Source organism: Amphibalanus amphitrite, unplaced genomic scaffold (genome assembly GCF_019059575.1).
Source record: "Amphibalanus amphitrite isolate SeventyFive unplaced genomic scaffold, NRLGWU_Aamphi_draft 001391F_arrow, whole genome shotgun sequence".
NCBI lineage: Eukaryota > Metazoa > Arthropoda > Thecostraca > Balanomorpha > Balanidae > Amphibalanus > Amphibalanus amphitrite.
The window spans coordinates 30,494-49,006 of NW_024882884.1; the positions used below are offsets into that span (position 1 = coordinate 30,494).

Sequence of the window (18,513 nt, forward strand, 5' to 3'; positions counted from 1 at the left end):
GTCATTTTGGTTATTAGCGAAGTTGTATTGCATTTCGGTGATGTATCTAACTTTGTAAGACAGTTGCTCCAACAGAAAAGTTGGGGAGGTGTTGGACATGGCTAGCGCCACTTCTATTGACCGGCAGCCGTCATGGCTGTGGTGCAGGGTGCAGGTGGTTGGGCCATGGATGAAGTAGTACCACGGTGAAGTAGTAGATGAAGTAGTAAGTATGGATAGGTAGTAGGTAATCTATGGTTGGGCTAAGGCAAGCACGACTAAGCTGGGGTGTCTCACGAGCACATGTTGGTATGAGCACACATGAGAGTCTGAGACACGGGCATGAGTCACTGCTTGTAGCAAAAGGTTGCTCAATCGATTCGTAAGTAAAAGGCAGTTTTTTAAATCTGCGACTTTCCGACCTGTCGGCTGTCAGACTACGACTTGTATAAATCGGACCTGTCAAAGGTCCGATAGATCTATAGATGGCCTTGGTCAAAGGATGAGTAATGGTATTATCCATTGGAATCTTTATGAATCTCGTCATTATCCTTTGAAATAAGAATTTAGTGGCGGTGTGCTAATTTACGTCTAGACATCTACTGCGCACAAGTGTCAAAATATTGCATGTGGTGGTGTTGCTGCGCTGCGCATTATTTCTTTCGGTGGTGAAGCTTTGGCACGTGGTGCTGGTGGTCGCCGTGTTATTCTATGACGCTATGACCGTGGTGGAGTTCAGTTTCATCCGTTTCATCCGTGGTCATCTGTACGCATTCTCATTCACCACTCCATTGAATAAGCTATAAACTTGTATTCGTCTTGGATCATCATTCTGTGCCACCACTACCAGTAAGTTTGCTGTTCAGATTCTCTTTTAATTTCAGTAGGCGGAACTATGGTCAAGCGTACCCATTTTTGGGAACGCATTTTCGTTCCCATGTTTGGGAACGATAAACCCAAATATGGGAACGCCATGTAGGCATTGTTTAAAACAAGAAGAAAAACCGTGAAATGACGTCCAAAAAATATAAAACGATTGTGAACCGCCTGATATTTGTCTCAATATTGTTGGGAAAGAGTTTGGTATTGTAAGGCCCATTGTAGCTTCAAATCGTTCCTCTATTTCTAAAGCAGTCCACCGCCCGGGCCGCGTGCCCAAATTTGGGAACGCTCTCGTACACTGGCGCTGCAAGCGTTCCTTATTATAGGAACGGCGTACCCAAAATTGGGAACGATTTCACCGACGCCTTTCACGGGCTCTTTTCATTAATAAGCATCACGTTCAATGCCGCAGGTTATTGTTAACGCAACAATCATAAGATGACCTTTCCGGCAAGACCGCCGCATGTTTCGCCGGGTCTTCTGCGCTCTTATTCCCGTCGATCCCGCAGCGTGCACGCCCCCCTCTGCAGGATTACTTAATTCACAACGCTCAGCGATGTTCAACAAGGTCTTCCATGCCTATATACACCATCCACGCCGAGGGTGGAGGCATGTAAAACACCTGTCTGTTTAACACTGATAGTTGACGAGCACAAGTAAGCATCCAAAAATGGGAACGCTGAAATGTTTCACTCTCAAAACACCTAGTCCCAATATAAATCTACTTTTTTCCTTTCTTAATGAGTGTAGGTGGCAAAAAGCCTGGTAGGATGGGCACGAGAAATGATCAAAATTAGCATAAAAATTATAAATAAGCCACACAGGGCGACCTGCATAAAAGAAATTCCCCCAAAACGATCGTGCTTAAAAATACCGAAGGCAAAAACCACGCTCATGACGCTCCTTAAAAGCAACGCTAAACAGCTAGCATCCAAATAAAATATGTCTTTCAGGGTTGATAAAATACAGCTGAATAATTTTCAACCGCTTAAACTGAGTTTACAACAGTAGTTCGGTAAATTCACTCACGTTCCACGCGGTCGTCCGCCCCGACACCAAAAGTCAACAATATTACCTCGGGACCGTCCGCGTCTTCGCTTGCATTTGTCAGCATCTGGTGTCGATAGTATGAAAGTTCATAACCAGGCGAAAATTATTATACTTTACCTCAAACTAAAAAATGCTTCATTTTCCTTAAAATTGCATGTTAAATGTCGTATAACCCATATTTCCACCATTCTGTCATTTTTAAAAAATCATTAAAAATATCATTCCACGGTCAATTTCCTTGTTCCACGGTCAGATTAAAGATAACTTTATGGAGATTTAGTAGATACTTAAATCAGCTTGCACTTTTTTGAGACGTGATGCACTTATGAGTTTTAGTGGGCGAACGGCCGAAAAATTGCCTTCCGTTCTCATAAATGGGAACGCCCGTTCCCAAAAATGGGAACGTTCCTATATTTGGGTACTCATGACCATAGTTCCGCCTACTGATTTGTTTCACTCAACTGTTTTGATTTAATTTACTCTACAGTTTAGGTACCTACCTACTTTTTCTGGTAAATAATTTTTAGTATTGGGTTTTGGACACATCTAGGGTTGTTATCAATTATATTTTTATAGCTAGACAAACAGCATCGCCATCAGCAGCCGTGTCGTAGTAACAGCAAGCAGCAATGAATGATTGTGGGGAAGGGACATCAAATGAAGGTGGAATCCTACCACTCTTCAGTGTTCAAGGCTGGCTGTCACTATTCAGTGCTCACTGCATCTAAAGATTATGTTATCTATATACCGTGGCTCACTGCATCTATAGACTATGAGTGTATATGAGTAAGCTGTGCACTTATTATGGGTAATAAGCACACAGCACAGATGCTTGTGCATTGGAATGCCTAGCATTTGTGCACTTCAACTTTGTAATCAATAATCATTGTTATTTCAGGGTCAACTATGGATATAATGGAAGGACAGTTCAGTGATGCAGATGATGATCAAACAGCACTGGAATCATCCAACATTTCCAACAAGTAAGGCAAAATGTGATGAATACAGACTCTGCCCCAAATTGTTTTAATGTCTGCTGGATAGTGACTAATGTGTTGGCAATTAGATAACTTTTTATCTGTTTATCATGTTTTCATTGTTTCATAAAACTAAGGATCAGCTAATGCTACTAATGTTATTGATGTTATGTGTCTTATAAATGTTTGAATATAATGGTATGAATGTTAGTGTTACTCTGCAGCGTTTTGATTGCTCATTCTCACTTGTGTGGTCTTTACATGCCAGTATATTGCTGCAGCTACTTATACTATTGCGGCAGTTTTTTTATAGAAGGTGGGTAGATTATAGGTATGCAACATGTATGATGCAACACAAGTTTTGCTTTTTCCCATTTTAACCTTGTACTTGTGTTCAAATGTTTGAAGGGTTTGAATAAGTTGTAAAGAAATAATGTGAATCAAATTTAGGAGTCAGCCGCTGTGTTGCATCATGTAAGGGCTCCCTGTTTTACTAGTCTGACTGACCATTTCTGTTTCTGTCCCAGGCAGGGTGCATTTCAGCCAGCAGTGTCTGCTGTTACTGGAGGCTTGGCTGAACTGAGCACACATGCCTCTGAGTTGTCCGAGGAGGTGTCAAGGGCGACCAAGGAAGACACAGTCTTTACAGATGACCAGGACCTGGATGAAGACTACCAGAGTGATGAGGATGCTGAGTTCTATGACTGGGATCCATCCTGCAAGAAGGGTGGGTGTAGCTGCTGGTGATCTCTGTAGATCTCTGTAGTCTTGTTGATTCAGGATCAATTGCTTGTATGGGTCATGATTCATGTCTCTATCTGTCAGTTTTATAATTCAAATAGGAACTAGGAAGACATTCAAATCTGGACAAAGTACAATGCTTTAACATGTAGAAGATCAAATAAAGGCGTGTTTTTTGCCTTGAGCAGTTTGTAGCCTTATTTGTGGCAAGCTGTGTTTGCTGTGGCAAATGTATTTGTTCTTGTAAATCCCTACAGTCCAAATTATTTGTGAGTCTTATCCTGTTTGCTGTTTGAAGAGAGATCTTGATTGATAGATATGATGCTTTTCAGATTTGACCAAGGAGTATTTGTCTCATCGTGGAGCCTCACAGGCTGGTGGAACTGCGGGAGGCGGTGGCAAGAACTTCCAGCCGTCAAAGAACCTTATGATGCGCTACAGCAACCGTATCAACCTGGACCGCTACGACGGCCCGCGGGTATCGCACGCCGTCAGGAACCAGATCTCTGAGGCAGCCAAGAGGGATGACTCGGCCAGGTAGGCATCACGCTGACTTGTACAGAGGTAGACTGTCGAACGTGGGTGTGGAAGTCGGGTTTGTTTTAATGTCTCCGTGGCGGGAGGAGGACGTAGCAGGCCCTATGGGTAGGTATGTCAGTATTATCAGGGACAAAATAAGCAGCGGGCTTTTACGGTTTCATGGTATCGCCGGGGGTTCTTGCTAGCGGACCGTCCTATAGGTACAGTTACACGTATCGAGCAATGCTGCATCTTACACTGGGCGGTGGCCTCATAGGGCATTACGCCGGCCCGTGCGCTCTCTGCTTACCGGTACACCCACCGTCGTCTCGCCAGGATCCGCACCAAGGACAAGAAGGACCGTGCCACTGTGGAGCAGGTGCTGGACCCGCGCACCAGGATGATCCTCTACCAGCTGATGGACAGGGAGTACTTCACAGAGATCAACGGCTCCGTCTCCATGGGCAAGGTAGGTAACGGCCGATGAAATGATAGAACAGATAGAGTGACAGCTAGGAGTGGGAAAGATTTCAAGATTTCAAGAGAGAGAGAGAGAGAGAGAGAGAGAGAGAGAGAGAGAGAGAGAGAGAGAGAGAGAGAGAGAGAGAGAGAGAGAGAGAGAGAGAGAGAGAGCGAGAGCGAGAGCGAGAGCGAGAGCGAGAGCGAGAGCGAGAGCGAGAGCGAGAGCGAGAGCGAGAGCGAGAGCGAGAGCGAGAGCGAGAGCGAGAGCGAGAGCGAGAGCGAGAGCGAGAGCGAGAGCGAGAGCGAGAGCGAGAGCGAGAGCGAGAGCGAGAGCGAGAGCGAGAGCGAGAGCGAGAGCGAGAGCGAGAGCGAGAGCGAGAGCGAGAGCGAGAGAGAGAGAGAGCGAATTGATGGATAAATGAAGATTGATTTCATACTGTTGTGCTAGTGCCGTCACGGATATTTTCCTCGCACCACTCTCGTATGCAAGGCTCATCCTCTCGCCGTGTGCTGATGCTTTCGCTAATTTCCCATTTTGTCGTTGTTTGCAGGAGGCTAACGTGTTCCACGCCAGCGGCGCTCCCCCGCTGAACGAGGATGGCACGGGCACAGAGCGCGCCGTCAAAATCTACAAGACCTCCATCCTGACATTCAAGGACAGGGAGAAATACGTGGCCGGCGAATTCAGGTACTACACTCACAAAGACGCACGGGCTTACTTCAATTGCGTTCAATGCATATATGACACATAGGTAACACAATCTTTGCGTCATTCAGTGTAGTTGTGTGTTGTAGATTGCCTTCGCTGCCTTTTCACATGAGCCTTGTGAAGCTTATTTTTCTACATATTTGCCTATAAGACTTCTCAGTTCTCATATTGTGCTGTGTCACATCCAGTCTTATAAACTCATAACAAATAGCTGATGGTGGTCTTCCTTTTCCCCATCGCAGGCATCGTCACGGCTACAGCAAGCACAACCCGCGCAAGATGGTGCAGACATGGGCCGAGAAGGAGATGCGCAACCTGACGCGCCTGACGCGTGCCGGCGTCCCGTGTCCCCAGCCCGTGCTGCTGCGGAGTAATGTGCTCGTCATGGGCTTCATCGGCGAGCAGGGACGCGCCGCGCCCAAACTGCACGTCAGTATAGAGAGTAGCTCGGTCCGGCCGGTCTGTGGAGGGACGCCGCTGTGGGGTCGTCTTTCAGGGGTGCATTGAAAGTTTGTTGATGCAGTTGAATAACAGTGTGTTCTGCTTCATCTGGAACCTGCCTGACTTGATGCATATTGCCAAAACAATCTCATTTATTTTGTTTCGACTTTCAGCTTCTTCTTTGTGAATTCTTAGGTCGGTTTTAAATTAGGAAGCACTGGGGAATGTTTTGAAAACGTTTCACGATCTCCAAATGCTCAGTTTATCGCCTATTTTTACGAGAGTCTGGAGCGCGATAGATACAGACCGGGACCGATCGAGGTCAGAGATTGGTACGTATATTTGCCAGTCGTTCAATGGCGTTTCTCCTGCTCACTTCCCTCTCCCTTCTGTCGACAGGACGCGTCCATCAGCAGCTCGAAGGCGCGCGAGCTGTACCTGGACGTGGTGAAGATGATGCGCACCATCTACCACGAGTGTCGGCTGGTGCACGCCGACCTCAGCGAGTACAACATGCTGTGAGTTACCGCCGGGGCGACGGCATTGGTGGGCGATGGGAAGGTGTGCAGACAGAGATGTTTCGACTCTGAATGGCCAGTTCGTTTAGTAGCTGCGTCATATGTGGGCGGCTGTGCTGTGCGTAACACAGATGGTGAAGCGTTCGCCTGCCTGATCTCTCACCCTTCCTTGATCTTCCATGCCATTATGCTCTCTCCCTTGCTCTCCCTTCCACACAATTTTCGATCGTTTTCTACGGTGCGGGCATAACCAGCTGACGTGGTGTCCGTGTCTCTGTTTCAGGTACTTCAAGGGCCGTGTGTACATCATTGACGTATCACAGTCGCTGGAGCACGACCATCAGAACTCGCTGTTCTTCCTGCGCAAGGACTGCACCAACATCACCAGTGAGGCTGATGGGAAGGGGAGGCCGAACTTAACATCCCAAAGTTCACACGTGCACACGCAGCTCATATGTTGTGCTCTGAAATATACGGCCTTCGGTAAACTTTGAAATCAAAATACAATTGCTGATTTAGAGCTGCGCAATATTGCAATTAAATATCCTGCCGTTCACATCCTGTGCTGGGGTTTAGGCTGTCCGATTACCGGGAGTCATTGGTACTGCAGTTACCGCTGCTCGTTTGATGCGGCCGCTCTCTCCGTTCATTGTCTGTCTCAGCATCTGACCTCCTTTTCCCCGTGTCCGGCAGACTACTTCACCCGACTGCAGGTGGCCACCATGACCGTCCGAGAGCTGTTTGACTTTATCGTGGACCCCAACATCGGGGCCGACAACCAGGCCGACTACTTGTCGCGAATGATGGCCGTGACGGCCGAGCGCGGCCAGCTCACCAACCAGCAGATCGTCGACGAGGAGGTCTTCAAGAACGCCTACATACCCAAACGGCTCGACGAGGTTCGTTTGGTTGTTTGCTTGTGTTGGTAAATTTCTGACACGTGGTGGTTCGGTGGAAACCGCTCGGCCACTTAGCCGTCAGCTCCGTGTCCTTGGAACGTTTTCGACAGCTATGTGCTGTGTGATCTTGTATCGGTTTTCATCTTCTGGCTCTGAGGAAGCTTTTGTTCATTGGATTTACTAGGAAATAAAAATGCCCTATAATGAATTATGAATGGCTTGAGTTAGACAAAGAAGTCAACCAGTGATAAAACGATAACTGTGTTTACTCTGACCAATATCACTCAAGTCCACTTTTCATTCTTCGTTGTGCTCGCTTTCCGTGGGTTTATTGACTCAACTTCAACGATCGCCCTCCAACAGGTGTTTAACGCCGAGCGTGACATAAAGCAGGCGAAGTCTGGCGAGCGTGAGCTCATCTACTCGACCATCACGGGCATCAAGCCGGACCTGTCGGCCGTGCAGCTGGTGCCCACGCGGCTCGGACAGGTCAGCGAGCGGTCCTGGGACGAGGGAGAAGGCAAATTGGTGGTATTGGGATGGGACTGGCCAGCGGGATCGGGCGGTAGATCAGCGGTCCAGGGGAGAAGCTGTGCCGGTGGATCGATGGCGTTGGGAAGAGGGCTCTGCGGGGCTCTGTGGCGTCAGACGGTTCCCATTAGACAGTGGATACGTTCTGAGTGTGTGATGTCTGAATCATTCCAGCATACACGCTGTATGTAACGTCAGACACCCACTCGCCCAACTCGAGTATTGACTATTTCACACTCTGTTTATGCCTCCAGACGGCGGGCCACTCTGAGGGGGAGGAAGGGGAGGAAGGTGATGCGAGCGGCTCCTCGGGTGAGGAGGACAGCGAGGACAGTGAGGACGAGGACGGCGGCTCAAAGTTCGTCAACTCACGCCGGCCCAGGGACGAGTCGCCTGACAGTAAAAAGGTGAGCGTCAGTTGACTGGCACTGTCCGTCGAGTACAATGCATCCTAATAACCGTGACCGGCTGCAGACAATTTACTAATTACAAAGCTCAGCCGACAACTTCAGTTAGTGCATCTGGGCGATGTTAATTAATATTCGGGAGATAAATTGTTTGTCATTTGTGTACCGGACTCTGCAAATGTCACATAGCTAACGTCTGATCGTGTTTCAGGAGAGAAAGAAGGCCGTAAAGGAACAGAAGGCAGAAAAGCGGAAAAGCAAGGTGAAAAAGCACATCAAGAAAAGGAAAGAGAAGGAAAACAAAAAGAAGTAGTGCACCTTGTTGAGTACTGATTTATAAGAATTGTTTACATATATTGTTCTCAGATGCATCTCTCGGGTAAGCAGAAGGCGATGGTCTGCCATTATGGTCGCATCTTGTCGATTCAGGCGGGGTATGTCTCCTCTCCGATCAGGGGTCTGCTGCCCACTGGGCTACTCAGGGGGGCGGGGCAGAGCCTCCGGGGACGACCTTTGTGGCCAGCCCGGGCGGGACAAACGGCGGGCTTATTTGCTGCCTGCTGGTCCCGAGGGATTGGGTTTACCCTAAGAGAACGGTGTGCTATTCAACTGTGTCCAGGCTGGGCGGAGCAAGCGCTGGGAAGGGGGTCAATTGTTGTCCAGGCGGGTTTGGTCTGCTGTCCACTGGTTACCCAGGGGCGGAGTAGACCACACACAATGCAGGGAAGGAAGTTGGCTCCGCTAGCTGAAGGCATGACCTGTGGGTGGGACATGAGGTGCCTTCCGCACTTTGTGCTATGGTGTGTCTGTGTCAAGGTGTCGTCTTCTCGCTGGGTGTGCGCTCCACGTTAGTCTAATTTATTGTTGGTCCGGTTTTAGCAACATTTTGTACCATGTTCATGACTGTTTTAGTCATGCCCATTGACAAAATACAACCCCAGTGACGTGATTTCTTTGAATGTGGGATGTCTCAACTATTGGTATTAGCTCTTCTCCTTAACTTCATGCTGTAGTGGTCGTACTATGGAAGATAACTATGACATATTCGCTTTCCGATCAGGATTACCGATGTTACCACATTTCCCTAGCGTTCTTCACATACTCGTATATTGCATCATATCATTGTGCACCACAACTGATCCCATGTTATACCTGAATCCCAGCCCACACCTAGCACAGCGCACTGGATTGCACGAACATTGAATTGCACTAACACTGGAGATATTGCACTTAGCGCCCATCAGCGGACTGGGCTCCGCAACTCAGTGTGTCCCGGTCCCGATAACGGGCGCTGCAAAAGTACAAACTGGCCCTGTCGGTCATCCCACCGTCCTAGTTAGGCAGTTTGGGACCGGAGAAGTCTGCGAGGTCCGCCGCGTATCGTCCGTCCCCTGACTGTAGCAGTGTACCCGTCCGTCCCCTGTGACCCGCCGCCGCCCAGCGCCGTGTCCTATGATAGACCATAGGGTCGGCCGGCGCTGGCGGCTTCTCGGCCGCGCTACTGACTCGCTCAGCTCGCACTCCGCGAGCCGGGAGTGGCGCGCGACTTTCGACAGCAGTACCCCGCTCTGTCTGCTGCTCAGTGTATACTGCTGGTCAGCAGATTCTGCTGTTCAGCACGTCCTGCTGTTCAGCACGTCCTGCTGATCAGCAGGGCTCCGACTCCGGCTCCCTATCCTGCTGCCACTGGCGGCCGCTGCGCAGCAATCCCTGTCGACAGGAGTTGAGGTCACACGGGAGCAGCCGGCGATTGGTACGGTACAGTTCGCATCAGGTCCGTGCAGATTCGCTGAACTGAGAGGCGTTACAGTATTATTCTTGGTCCAGCGAATGGTCTGATTTGTTGCTTAGCTGTAATGAGACCTCAGCGATGGGCGAACCATTCCCATTCCTTTCACAGGCCACACCCCAGTTGAACGCTTTCGACCGATACGGAGAATGCAGCCAGGCACATGTGCATGGTCCTATCTACTCACTACTGTGATTGTTCGCAGAAGACGGATGGGGCGATGAGCTGGGAGTCACAGTCAAAGTTTCGTGCTTGATGTGAAAGCGTAAAAGCTTGATGTAAAAGGCTGTATGTAAAATGTAAAAGCTTGAGCAAACTCTGAGTCATCATGTCTCATGATTGTTCATTGCATGATCCACGGCCATAGATCCAAGGTGGGACGGCCAAAGAGGAGACCACCGCTACAGGTTTTGTACAGGGACACAAGAGAGCACTGTCACGGGTACCCAGGCAATCCATGCACAACTTTGAGTTGCATAGTACCTGGCCTCTGTTTTCGAGCGGCTGGCGCAGAAGGAGCCATCGTATTCGTGCACATGTGCCTATGTAATGTATGCGCGGAGGATTCCCAAAACATGCTCCGGGTAAGGGAAGAAAGCATGCTGGTTATAGGACACGAACGCACCCGTTTCAATTTTGTGAGCTGTCTGAGCACACTGTCCCTGCCCATGCACGTAGACGAGGCCGGGCCGTCCCTGGCGGACGTCCCTCGTAAGTTGTGTTTACTGACCGCCTCGCTAGATGTCTCGCTCACCGATTGGGAGGCCTCCGAGCGATCGGAATCTGAAACAGCCACAAGCGCAGCCCTCCGGAGTCACTCGGCCTCCGCCAGTCGACCGTCGCGGACATCTGAAACCGGGGCATGTGAGGTCACCGTCTGGGGCCGGCGCTCCGGACCCCGGCGCGGACCGCCGCACGGACTAAAGGGTCGGCCAGGGATGCAGACCGACAGAGTCTCAGAATGCGGCCAGGCCAAGGGTCGCCGGAATCACGCAGATTGGTACACGGCTCTTGGGCAGACTGAACTCCGCAGGCGTTATTCGATTCGCGAGGTGTGGCAGCTCAGCCTGTGTACTGGGTAACTAGGTACTGCTCTCGCTACCAGGGCAGGCACAACGTTCAGGCATGATCTATGGCAAATGGCAGCACAAAAAAAAACAGAATTCAGGAAAAATATGAAAACTATTTACATACAGACATGCAAAAACACACCGTTTTTGCATCCAGATTATCTACAGGTTGGCGATATGCAGAGGACAGCGTTACAGCTTTCAAACATTCTACGCTTATTCCAGTCTTGTTTGGTACAAAGATGTTGAGGCGGCTCTAAAGGTCGATCCGGGGCCGGCCTGTGCCAGCGGCGCTCTCTAATACTCACCTCTGCTGGCGCCGTCCGCCGTATCAGCCGCCTCCGACCGCTCCTGGGACCCGGACGAATGCTCCGAGCCCGTGTCCTCCCGGTCTATCGCCTCCTCCTCCTCATCCTCTCCCTCTTCCTCCCGGTCCTCGCGGTCTTGGGCCTTATGCACCGGCGGTGGTGCGCCGGCCGACTCATTGTACAAATGAGGTGGCTCCTCGTCCTCCTTATCTGTCCCATTGTCCCTCCGGGAGCGTCGCCGCGCCGGCGGTCCACCCGCCCGCTCAGTGTCGCCGTCCGCGCCGCCATCCGGCGCGTCCTCAGTAGAACCCGGTGATTGCGCAGCCTCCCGGCCCACAGCGCTCACTACGCGAGAGCCGATGTCTCGCAGGGCCTTCTCTGTGGAGACGGGCGGGTAGACTGGGATGTCGCCGGCGGCGGCGAGCAGTGGCAGACTGTGCGCGTGGCTCAGATAGGCCAGGTGCGGCTGGCTGAGCGGCACCAGGGCCACGTTACCGTACTCGGGAAGGAACAGCACTTCGCTAGCCGTGATCAGAGGTACGGAGGAGCCGAGAGCGCGCGCTGCCGCTCGTGACGACGAAGATGAGGAGAACTTGCCGTCGGAGGATGCGGCGTAGTAGGCGGCGACTCGGGCCTTGAGCGGCGAGTGGCTGCGGTAGCGGGGGACGGTACGAGAGTTTCGCCACTCAGACACGCCGGACCTGGGGGCAGCAGCGGGGTGCGAGGTCAGCCCCAACTCCCAAGATACAGAAACATGAAAGCATGCTACAGGTTTTGCAATGACAAGCGAAAGACAGCCCTGTGACAACGGAGAGGTTCCACAACGGAAGGAAAGGGGAGCTGTATTTGAGCTCATGAGGTTATGGGGCTGTTCCAAGACTTGCATTCTCATGTCGTTACCTGTTTGTATCAGTCCGTTTGTCGCGGCTGGCACGGTGCTCGGCCGACCAGTCCGGTGGCCCCGTGTCTGTGTCCGAGCACGATTCGTCCTCGTTCCTCAGCTGCCTCTCCCTCCGCCGACGGGCGCCGCCGCGCGACACCAGCAGGTCCTTCTCCGTCTGCTTCAGGTACACCTTCTCCGGCTGACACACGGTAGAAAGAGGAGGGACATAATGGGTCAGAACACACACTGGTCGGCGGGGTCAGAGCACATCGGGGCATCAGGATCAGGGTATGTGTAACGGAATGGCACGCTGAGGTCTCTAGACACTGAAGACTCTAGTTATGGTTTCTAATAAGCGTCTCCAGTGGCACTCGCATGACCCGTTCCACTCGTCTCCCACCTCTCTGACCCGTCCCCGCCCTTCCGTGGTCGTTTCTGGCCACCGCCGTTACTGGGCACCGCCGCCGTCTCCTCTCGGCGTCCCTGACCAGCCCACTGACCTGCGGTGCGTTCCAGCGCGGCCGGTCCTCGATCTTCAGCGGCCTGGCCCGCGCCTTGGAGCGCTCCCGGCGGCGACCGTGTCGTGTCGGCGGCGTCTCAGTGCCCACTGTGACATCCCTCCGTTGGACCAGCTCGGCCGGCCTCTGGCGCCGACCCGGCTCCGTCTGTGTGCCGAACTCACAGCCAGAGCTAGTTCTGTCGCCCCGGTACTTGGTGGGTGTGAGCACCCGGTCCTCTATGTAGAGCCGCCCCAGGCCGGGCAGCGGCTGGCGGCCGGAGCCGAGCCGGTCCTCGGTCGCCGCCGGCTCAGAGCGGCGCCGGTTCTGCAGAGGACTCAGCCGCGCCCGGCCGCTCGGACCGTTCGGCCGGCTCGACTCGCTCTCTCCACTGCTGGAGTTGCTCGGTCGGGAGGTGAGCCTGTGGGAGGTGTTTGCCGTGCCGCCGTTGCCATCCCCTGCTCCTCCGCCGGCCGTCTGCTCGGTCGCCGGCTCTGCTGTCGAGCTGGCTACCGGAGCGGTTGGCTCCTCCCTGCGCGTGGTGGTCGCTGCCGAATCACCAGCGGCGCCGCGCAGTCGCCGCCGTTTCTCTGCGACCGCCTCCTGCTCGGCCTTTCTGATAGCCTCGGTGACCAGCATCTGTCGTCGCTCGGCAGCCGCCCGCCGCTCAGCCGTGACCAGGCGCTGCCGCTCGGCGGTTTGACGCTCGCGCTCGTTCTGACGCCGGATGTGCTCGTCGAGAGCGGCCTCCTCTCTCGCGGCACGCTCCCGCTCCTCGCGCTGCCGACGCTCCTTCTCGGCCGTCTGAGGGACAGACGTTCACTGGTCACCTGACATCAGCGGTCTGTCAGTGGCTCACATCTGGGTACCATAATAAACAATGCATAGCACACAACACCGGATAGCTGTTTGCGTATATTGATCATCTGTCTAAAAACGTCCGTATGCATTTTGCTCGGTGTATCTGCTCGCACACTCCCATTTGTTCTGGAGGTCAAATGCTGCGCACCTTCCCATACCTGAAAGGCCGGTCACCAAGACCAGTGACAGGAATGGTCGATGCCTCAGGTCGAAGACCCCGGCTAACATTCAGACAATGACTAAGTACTTGCACAAACTCCGGGGCCTGTATGAGCCCCTGCTACAAGGGATGATCCTGGCGACCTCATTTTAGCGCCATACCGACATGTGATAGGTGGATGTTCGCTGTGTCGATCTGTACACCAGCCGGACGACCGACGATAACTGCCAAGATAGTGGACACATCAGCTAATGACGAAGGCATGTGCTAGATCAGGCCACGCCAGCCATACCACGGGAAAGTTCACCTTTGTGTGGCTAAAATGGGCTTATACCGTGCAGTTTAGGTTATTCACCGACGGAGCAGGGCTGTTCACTGCGCGCTAGGGGTGGGTACGGCCCTGCAGGCCTGGTAGGCCTGTGCGCAGAGGCGAGGGGGACGGGGATGGCCGAGGTAGCCCCGTATTGACCGTCCCGGCACCTCAGGGTAAGCCGGCCAGGCACAGAGTGAATCATGCCATGGATTAAGTGGAGTTTACATGGAAAATAAACAGCCCTTGTCCCTTGATGTTTCTAGGGAAATGAAAATGTGTCAACATAACACAACCCTTTGGTTTGTGTCTGCGACAGGCTTGCACGTATTCGTATAGATGTGTTGTGGTTCTTAGCATTTTTGGGAATACGCAGCAAATCACAGCCCGTTTGGCGTTCCGGACCGCGAAACACGGACCAGGACGATAGGATGTTTAACCTTTCTGGGATTTAATTACTCACTACGCGTGTGCGCCCGCTTACGACCCAATGAGGCTCGTAGTCGTGCCCCGGTCGATGGGGGCGGTGCTGCGGGCTCCGTACGTTCGTCGTGTATATTTTATGTGCCCACGTGACGCAGCACGGTCTGAACAATGGTCAGCGGTAGTCGGTACCTAGTCTGCGAGTGACGCGGTGGAAACACGGTCCAACCAGCTGCGGCGGCGATGGATTGGAAACGAGCACGGAACCGGGCTGACAAGTGGTCATTTCCAACGGTAGTTGAGCTAAACGGCTAATGTCGCCATGGCCGTAACGGCTTCTGTGATGGCAAACCATTACGGATTGGCAGCTAGGAATTGTAAAAGACAGTTAGGCTTTCCAGTGTTGGAATATTTTGCTCAATGTTTATCGTCACGAATACGATGGTTCAGTTCGATCCCATATGTTCACTTCAGGAAAGTGTCGGCTTTCACTCACTTTCAGTGAGTGCAAAGCCAGTGGAAAAGCAGGCATGTAGCTTGGAGCTGTGAGCTGTCGTACTTCAACAATAATGCCACGCTTTTCATACGAACTCAACAAACGCGAAACTGGATAGCGTGCTGAAGTGTTGGTAACGCCGGCCGCACTGCGGAATGACGTGCCGTCCACTTTCCCTACTAATAGGTCCAATGTTGAGCAGCGTGACACTGCTCAGTTAGTCCTCAGTCCAAGACGTTACGTGTGTGTCGGCGCGGTGCGGCGCGATGTATCGGCAGTCCCCGGGCGATCGGTGCCGTGTGGGGCCGTCGCCGCCGACACGGGTCGGCGAGAGTCGTTTGTCGCCCATTGTGTCGTGTGTCAGCCGTGACCCCGCGCAGGTCAGGTTGACAATGACACCGGTCGCCATGTAGGGAAGATGTGGTGTGGCCTCTGATACTGATAGCGACTGATGGGCTATGGGGGCAGCGAACGCTAGGCCACTTACCTCTTACCGCGACCCGCTGACCGTCTACTAGCTGGTTGAGCTGCCCCAGAACGTTTTACCTTGATTGGCTTTGGACGGAATGTCTGCGTCACTCGCCTATATTATATAACTTCGCTGATCGTTTTGTGTTCCTACTGATCCATCTCCGCAGTCCGTCTGTTGCAATGTTGCAATCGCCTTTCTCTGTTTGGCTCTGCCTGTTGAACTCGCCTGTTTCTGGTTGTCTCGGAGGTGCTGCAGGGCCACCTGACGCCGCCGCTCGGCGTCCGTGAGACCCTCGGCCGGTGGAGTGGCGCCGGGACCGGCTGCCGGGGCCGCCGTGTCGATCCGACGTGCCCTCACCGGACCGGAGTCCGTCGCGCGTCTGCGGAAGGAGCCGAAAAAGATAGATGACGGTAAAGCTTGGCGACGAAAACGAGACGGGACGGTCAACGATGGTATAAAAACGGGGCAGTCAACGGCGGTAAAATGAGACTGTACAGGGTGTCCCATAAGTTCCTTCTCACCTAAATTTTTCTTTTAAAGGCTCCCTTATTTAAAGCCACGCTTAATTTATTTTGTAACTTAGCTTTTGGGGTTGCTATGGTAACTGTGAATATGCTCCACGGTAACTAATTCGTCTAGACAAAATATTTTTTGCTAGAGAGTTCACTTCCTGTGGAGACGGCTTACGCCGCAACATAGAGGTCTCCGATACGGGTACGTCTCGGTATTTAGTCCGCACGTGGGCCATTTGCGACGGTTGAGGGTGATTGAGGCATCCAGTCTGTAGCCAATGTCTGTCGCTAACTGGACGCACAGTCAGCAAGTGACACCGATGATTTGTCGGGAGTCAATCGCTGCAAGTTTATGCTCTTTTTTTGTCAGCTCTCAGGAGTGTGCCATGTGGTCAAAACTGTGTGGCGCCAAAGTGGCCGTCAAAAAGGTCTAGCGTTAGAAAGTTGGTAAGCAGGCTTTTCAGAATGGATTACCAGCTGTCTAAGAGTATTATTTCGGAGTACATAACTCACGGTCACTTGGGCTTAAACTTAACGGAGGACGCAAAACAGTCGAAAATGTCTTAAAATGGCCAAACATTTGTTTCGTTATGCCTGAGGCTAAAAAACTGGAGGGCCGATGACATCAATGTGGTCATCTGGACTACCTAGTCCGTGTTCGAGATAAAACAACCGTCCAAACCCCAAAACGGTCCCATATGGGCGACGGAAAAGGCCTTCGTGTCATCCCGCTTTAATCCTATGCAAAAGGCCAGGGTCATGGTAATGTGGGGTAATATGCGTCCAGACGCTGAGCAGGTTGCGATTGATACTCCAGAAACAGTGTTGGGACGCAGAATGCTTCTCCAAGAAGATCTAGGAGGAGTTTCTGCCTTCTAGCTCAACTCGAACCGCAAGTATGAACACATTTTTGGAGGAGAAAATGGCATTCGGGAGGTCGTAGGCCTATCTTCAAGCAAGACAGTGCATCAGTGCAGAGGTCAAGCAAAGCTTGAAAGCAGTGCCAGGAGACTGTGATAGGCATCTGTGGCAAGATCACATCCCAGGCAACTCATCGGATCCAAATTTCATAAAAATGTGTTGGAAATATTGAAATCGAGGCTCGTCGAAGCGAAGCGCTGTTCCAGCCTCGAGGAGCTCACGGCGCATGTCAAGTCAGTCTGGGCTAACTTCAAGCCTGCTATGCTGCCAAACATGCCGGTTGGCATGCCGCAGCATGTATTCATGTGTTTGCCTATGAAATGGGGAGCACATTGAGGGGTCATAAACATATCAAAACGCAATGTTCTCTGTTTTACATGCAAATATAAGGTGAGAACGAACTTATGGGACACCCTGTAGACGTTGATGAAACAAGACGGGATAAAACGAAACCCAAACAAACTGCATTGCACATCGCACAAGCTTCAGGATTGCAAGGAGGAGCGTTGATATCTTTGGGTCATACTGCGACCGAGGTGGTGTCACAAATCTACCCGGAACGATAAACAAGCGTGCGTTCCATTGGCGAAATGGGGCCAGCTTATTTGTTCCGTCTGGATAAATAGTTCGTGGCTGGGGCCGTCGACAGCCACGACGCCGTTGGCATGACAACCGTGGCCACACGCACGCCGCAGCCGGTGCGGGAAGACGGTATGTCGGTCCGGTATCGCGTCCCCCCCGGCCTCCATTGATCCCGGCTCGGCTGAACGGAGGAAGCCGTCACTTCGAGGAGGGAGGACGTGGCGCCTGGCCTGCCGATCTCGGCTCAGCACTGGGGCTGACTGTAGCTCCATTCGCGGCAGCTTTTCTTTCATACACAAAGTGACAGACACGCTTCGAATCGCAATTTCGACGAATGACTCGAAGGTGAAGTCAAGCACTATAGCCACGTTCCATTACGTATCGCTTAGTAACGTAAAGAAATAAGACAGTATCCCAGTTTCGAGCACATCGGACCGCTCCTCTCCGTTCGGCCGGTCCCTGCTGCAGTCCCGACTGACCTGGCCATCTGGGCGGGCAGCCGGAACAGCGGGTGTGTCCCGGTGGCGGCAGGCGAGGCGGGACCCGACCCGGCGGCCACACTCGGTGACCGGTCATCCACCTCGACAGTGGTGCCGTCCGCCGCGCGCTCCACCCAGCGCGGTGCCTCGAACTGCGGACAGGGAGGCGACGATGAGATGACGAAGAGAGACGGTGGCTAGTCTGGAAAGAGCATTTATCCTCCCCCCCCCCCTTGGCGCCTCTCTAAGACATAACTAAATTGTAAGGGAATGGTGTTGCGTTTTAATACGAGGGGTACTGAAACATTAAACAATTCAAAGACGCCAGAAAATATTGAGGGCGCACTCATCAACCCTCAACTTGGCCTTCTTTCAAGCTAAGCTTAGCATATATAATTAGGTCAATCGCCTGGTGTAAATCACCGTTCCATGCTTCTATCCTCAGGAAACTGAAATCCTTCTCCACGCCGCAACCCCCCTCCGGGCTGGACATACAACCTTATCTCATGCGGGCTGCTCCCTTGGAGCGGCACCGCTGCTCCGGAGGGAGCGCACCCCGTAGCCGGGTGCAGTGAGTACCTTGGGGCTGGGTGGCCTGTCTACTGGACGGGCTCAGCCCCGGTGACTCACTAGGG

The 18,513-nt window shown here is 52.4% G+C and overlaps 2 protein-coding genes across 2 annotated transcripts in view; one reads left to right on the forward strand and one right to left on the reverse strand.

Moving 5' to 3' along the window:
- Nucleotides 1-151: 151 nt before the first annotated feature.
- On the forward strand, nt 152-9,064 carry LOC122372715 (serine/threonine-protein kinase RIO1-like). Its single transcript, XM_043350241.1, has 13 exons — nt 152-828; nt 2,810-2,894; nt 3,416-3,615; nt 3,962-4,166; nt 4,485-4,617; nt 5,162-5,298; nt 5,562-5,748; nt 6,160-6,278; nt 6,562-6,665; nt 6,972-7,177; nt 7,541-7,666; nt 7,963-8,115; nt 8,327-9,064. The coding sequence occupies exons 2-13, from the start codon at nt 2,818-2,820 to the stop codon at nt 8,426-8,428; spliced, it is 1,749 nt and encodes a 582-aa protein (XP_043206176.1). The 5' UTR covers nt 152-828; nt 2,810-2,817; the 3' UTR covers nt 8,429-9,064.
- A 141-nt stretch (nt 9,065-9,205) lies between these two features.
- LOC122372714 overlaps nt 9,206-18,513 on the reverse strand; it is a 46,105-nt gene continuing 36,797 nt past the window's right edge. Inside the window, exons 7-13 of the mRNA XM_043350240.1 lie at nt 17,879-18,030; nt 15,610-15,763; nt 12,666-13,466; nt 12,183-12,364; nt 11,283-11,983; nt 10,659-10,753; nt 9,206-9,825 (exon numbers count right to left, since the gene is read on the reverse strand). Of these exons, the coding sequence (XP_043206175.1) occupies nt 10,719-10,753; nt 11,283-11,983; nt 12,183-12,364; nt 12,666-13,466; nt 15,610-15,763; nt 17,879-18,030 (2,025 nt within the window). The 3' untranslated portion in view covers nt 9,206-9,825; nt 10,659-10,718. The remainder of the gene's footprint in view (nt 9,826-10,658; nt 10,754-11,282; nt 11,984-12,182; nt 12,365-12,665; nt 13,467-15,609; nt 15,764-17,878; nt 18,031-18,513) is intronic.

Coding starts and splice junctions, on each gene's coding strand:
- LOC122372715 (XM_043350241.1), top strand. CDS start 2,818: ATGGATATAATGGAAGGACAGTTCAGTGATGCAGATGATGATCAAACA. Junction 6,666..6,971: donor GGACTGCACCAACATCACCA/GTGAGGCTGATG, acceptor CGTGTCCGGCAG/ACTACTTCACCCGACTGCAG. Junction 7,178..7,540: donor TACCCAAACGGCTCGACGAG/GTTCGTTTGGTT, acceptor GCCCTCCAACAG/GTGTTTAACGCCGAGCGTGA.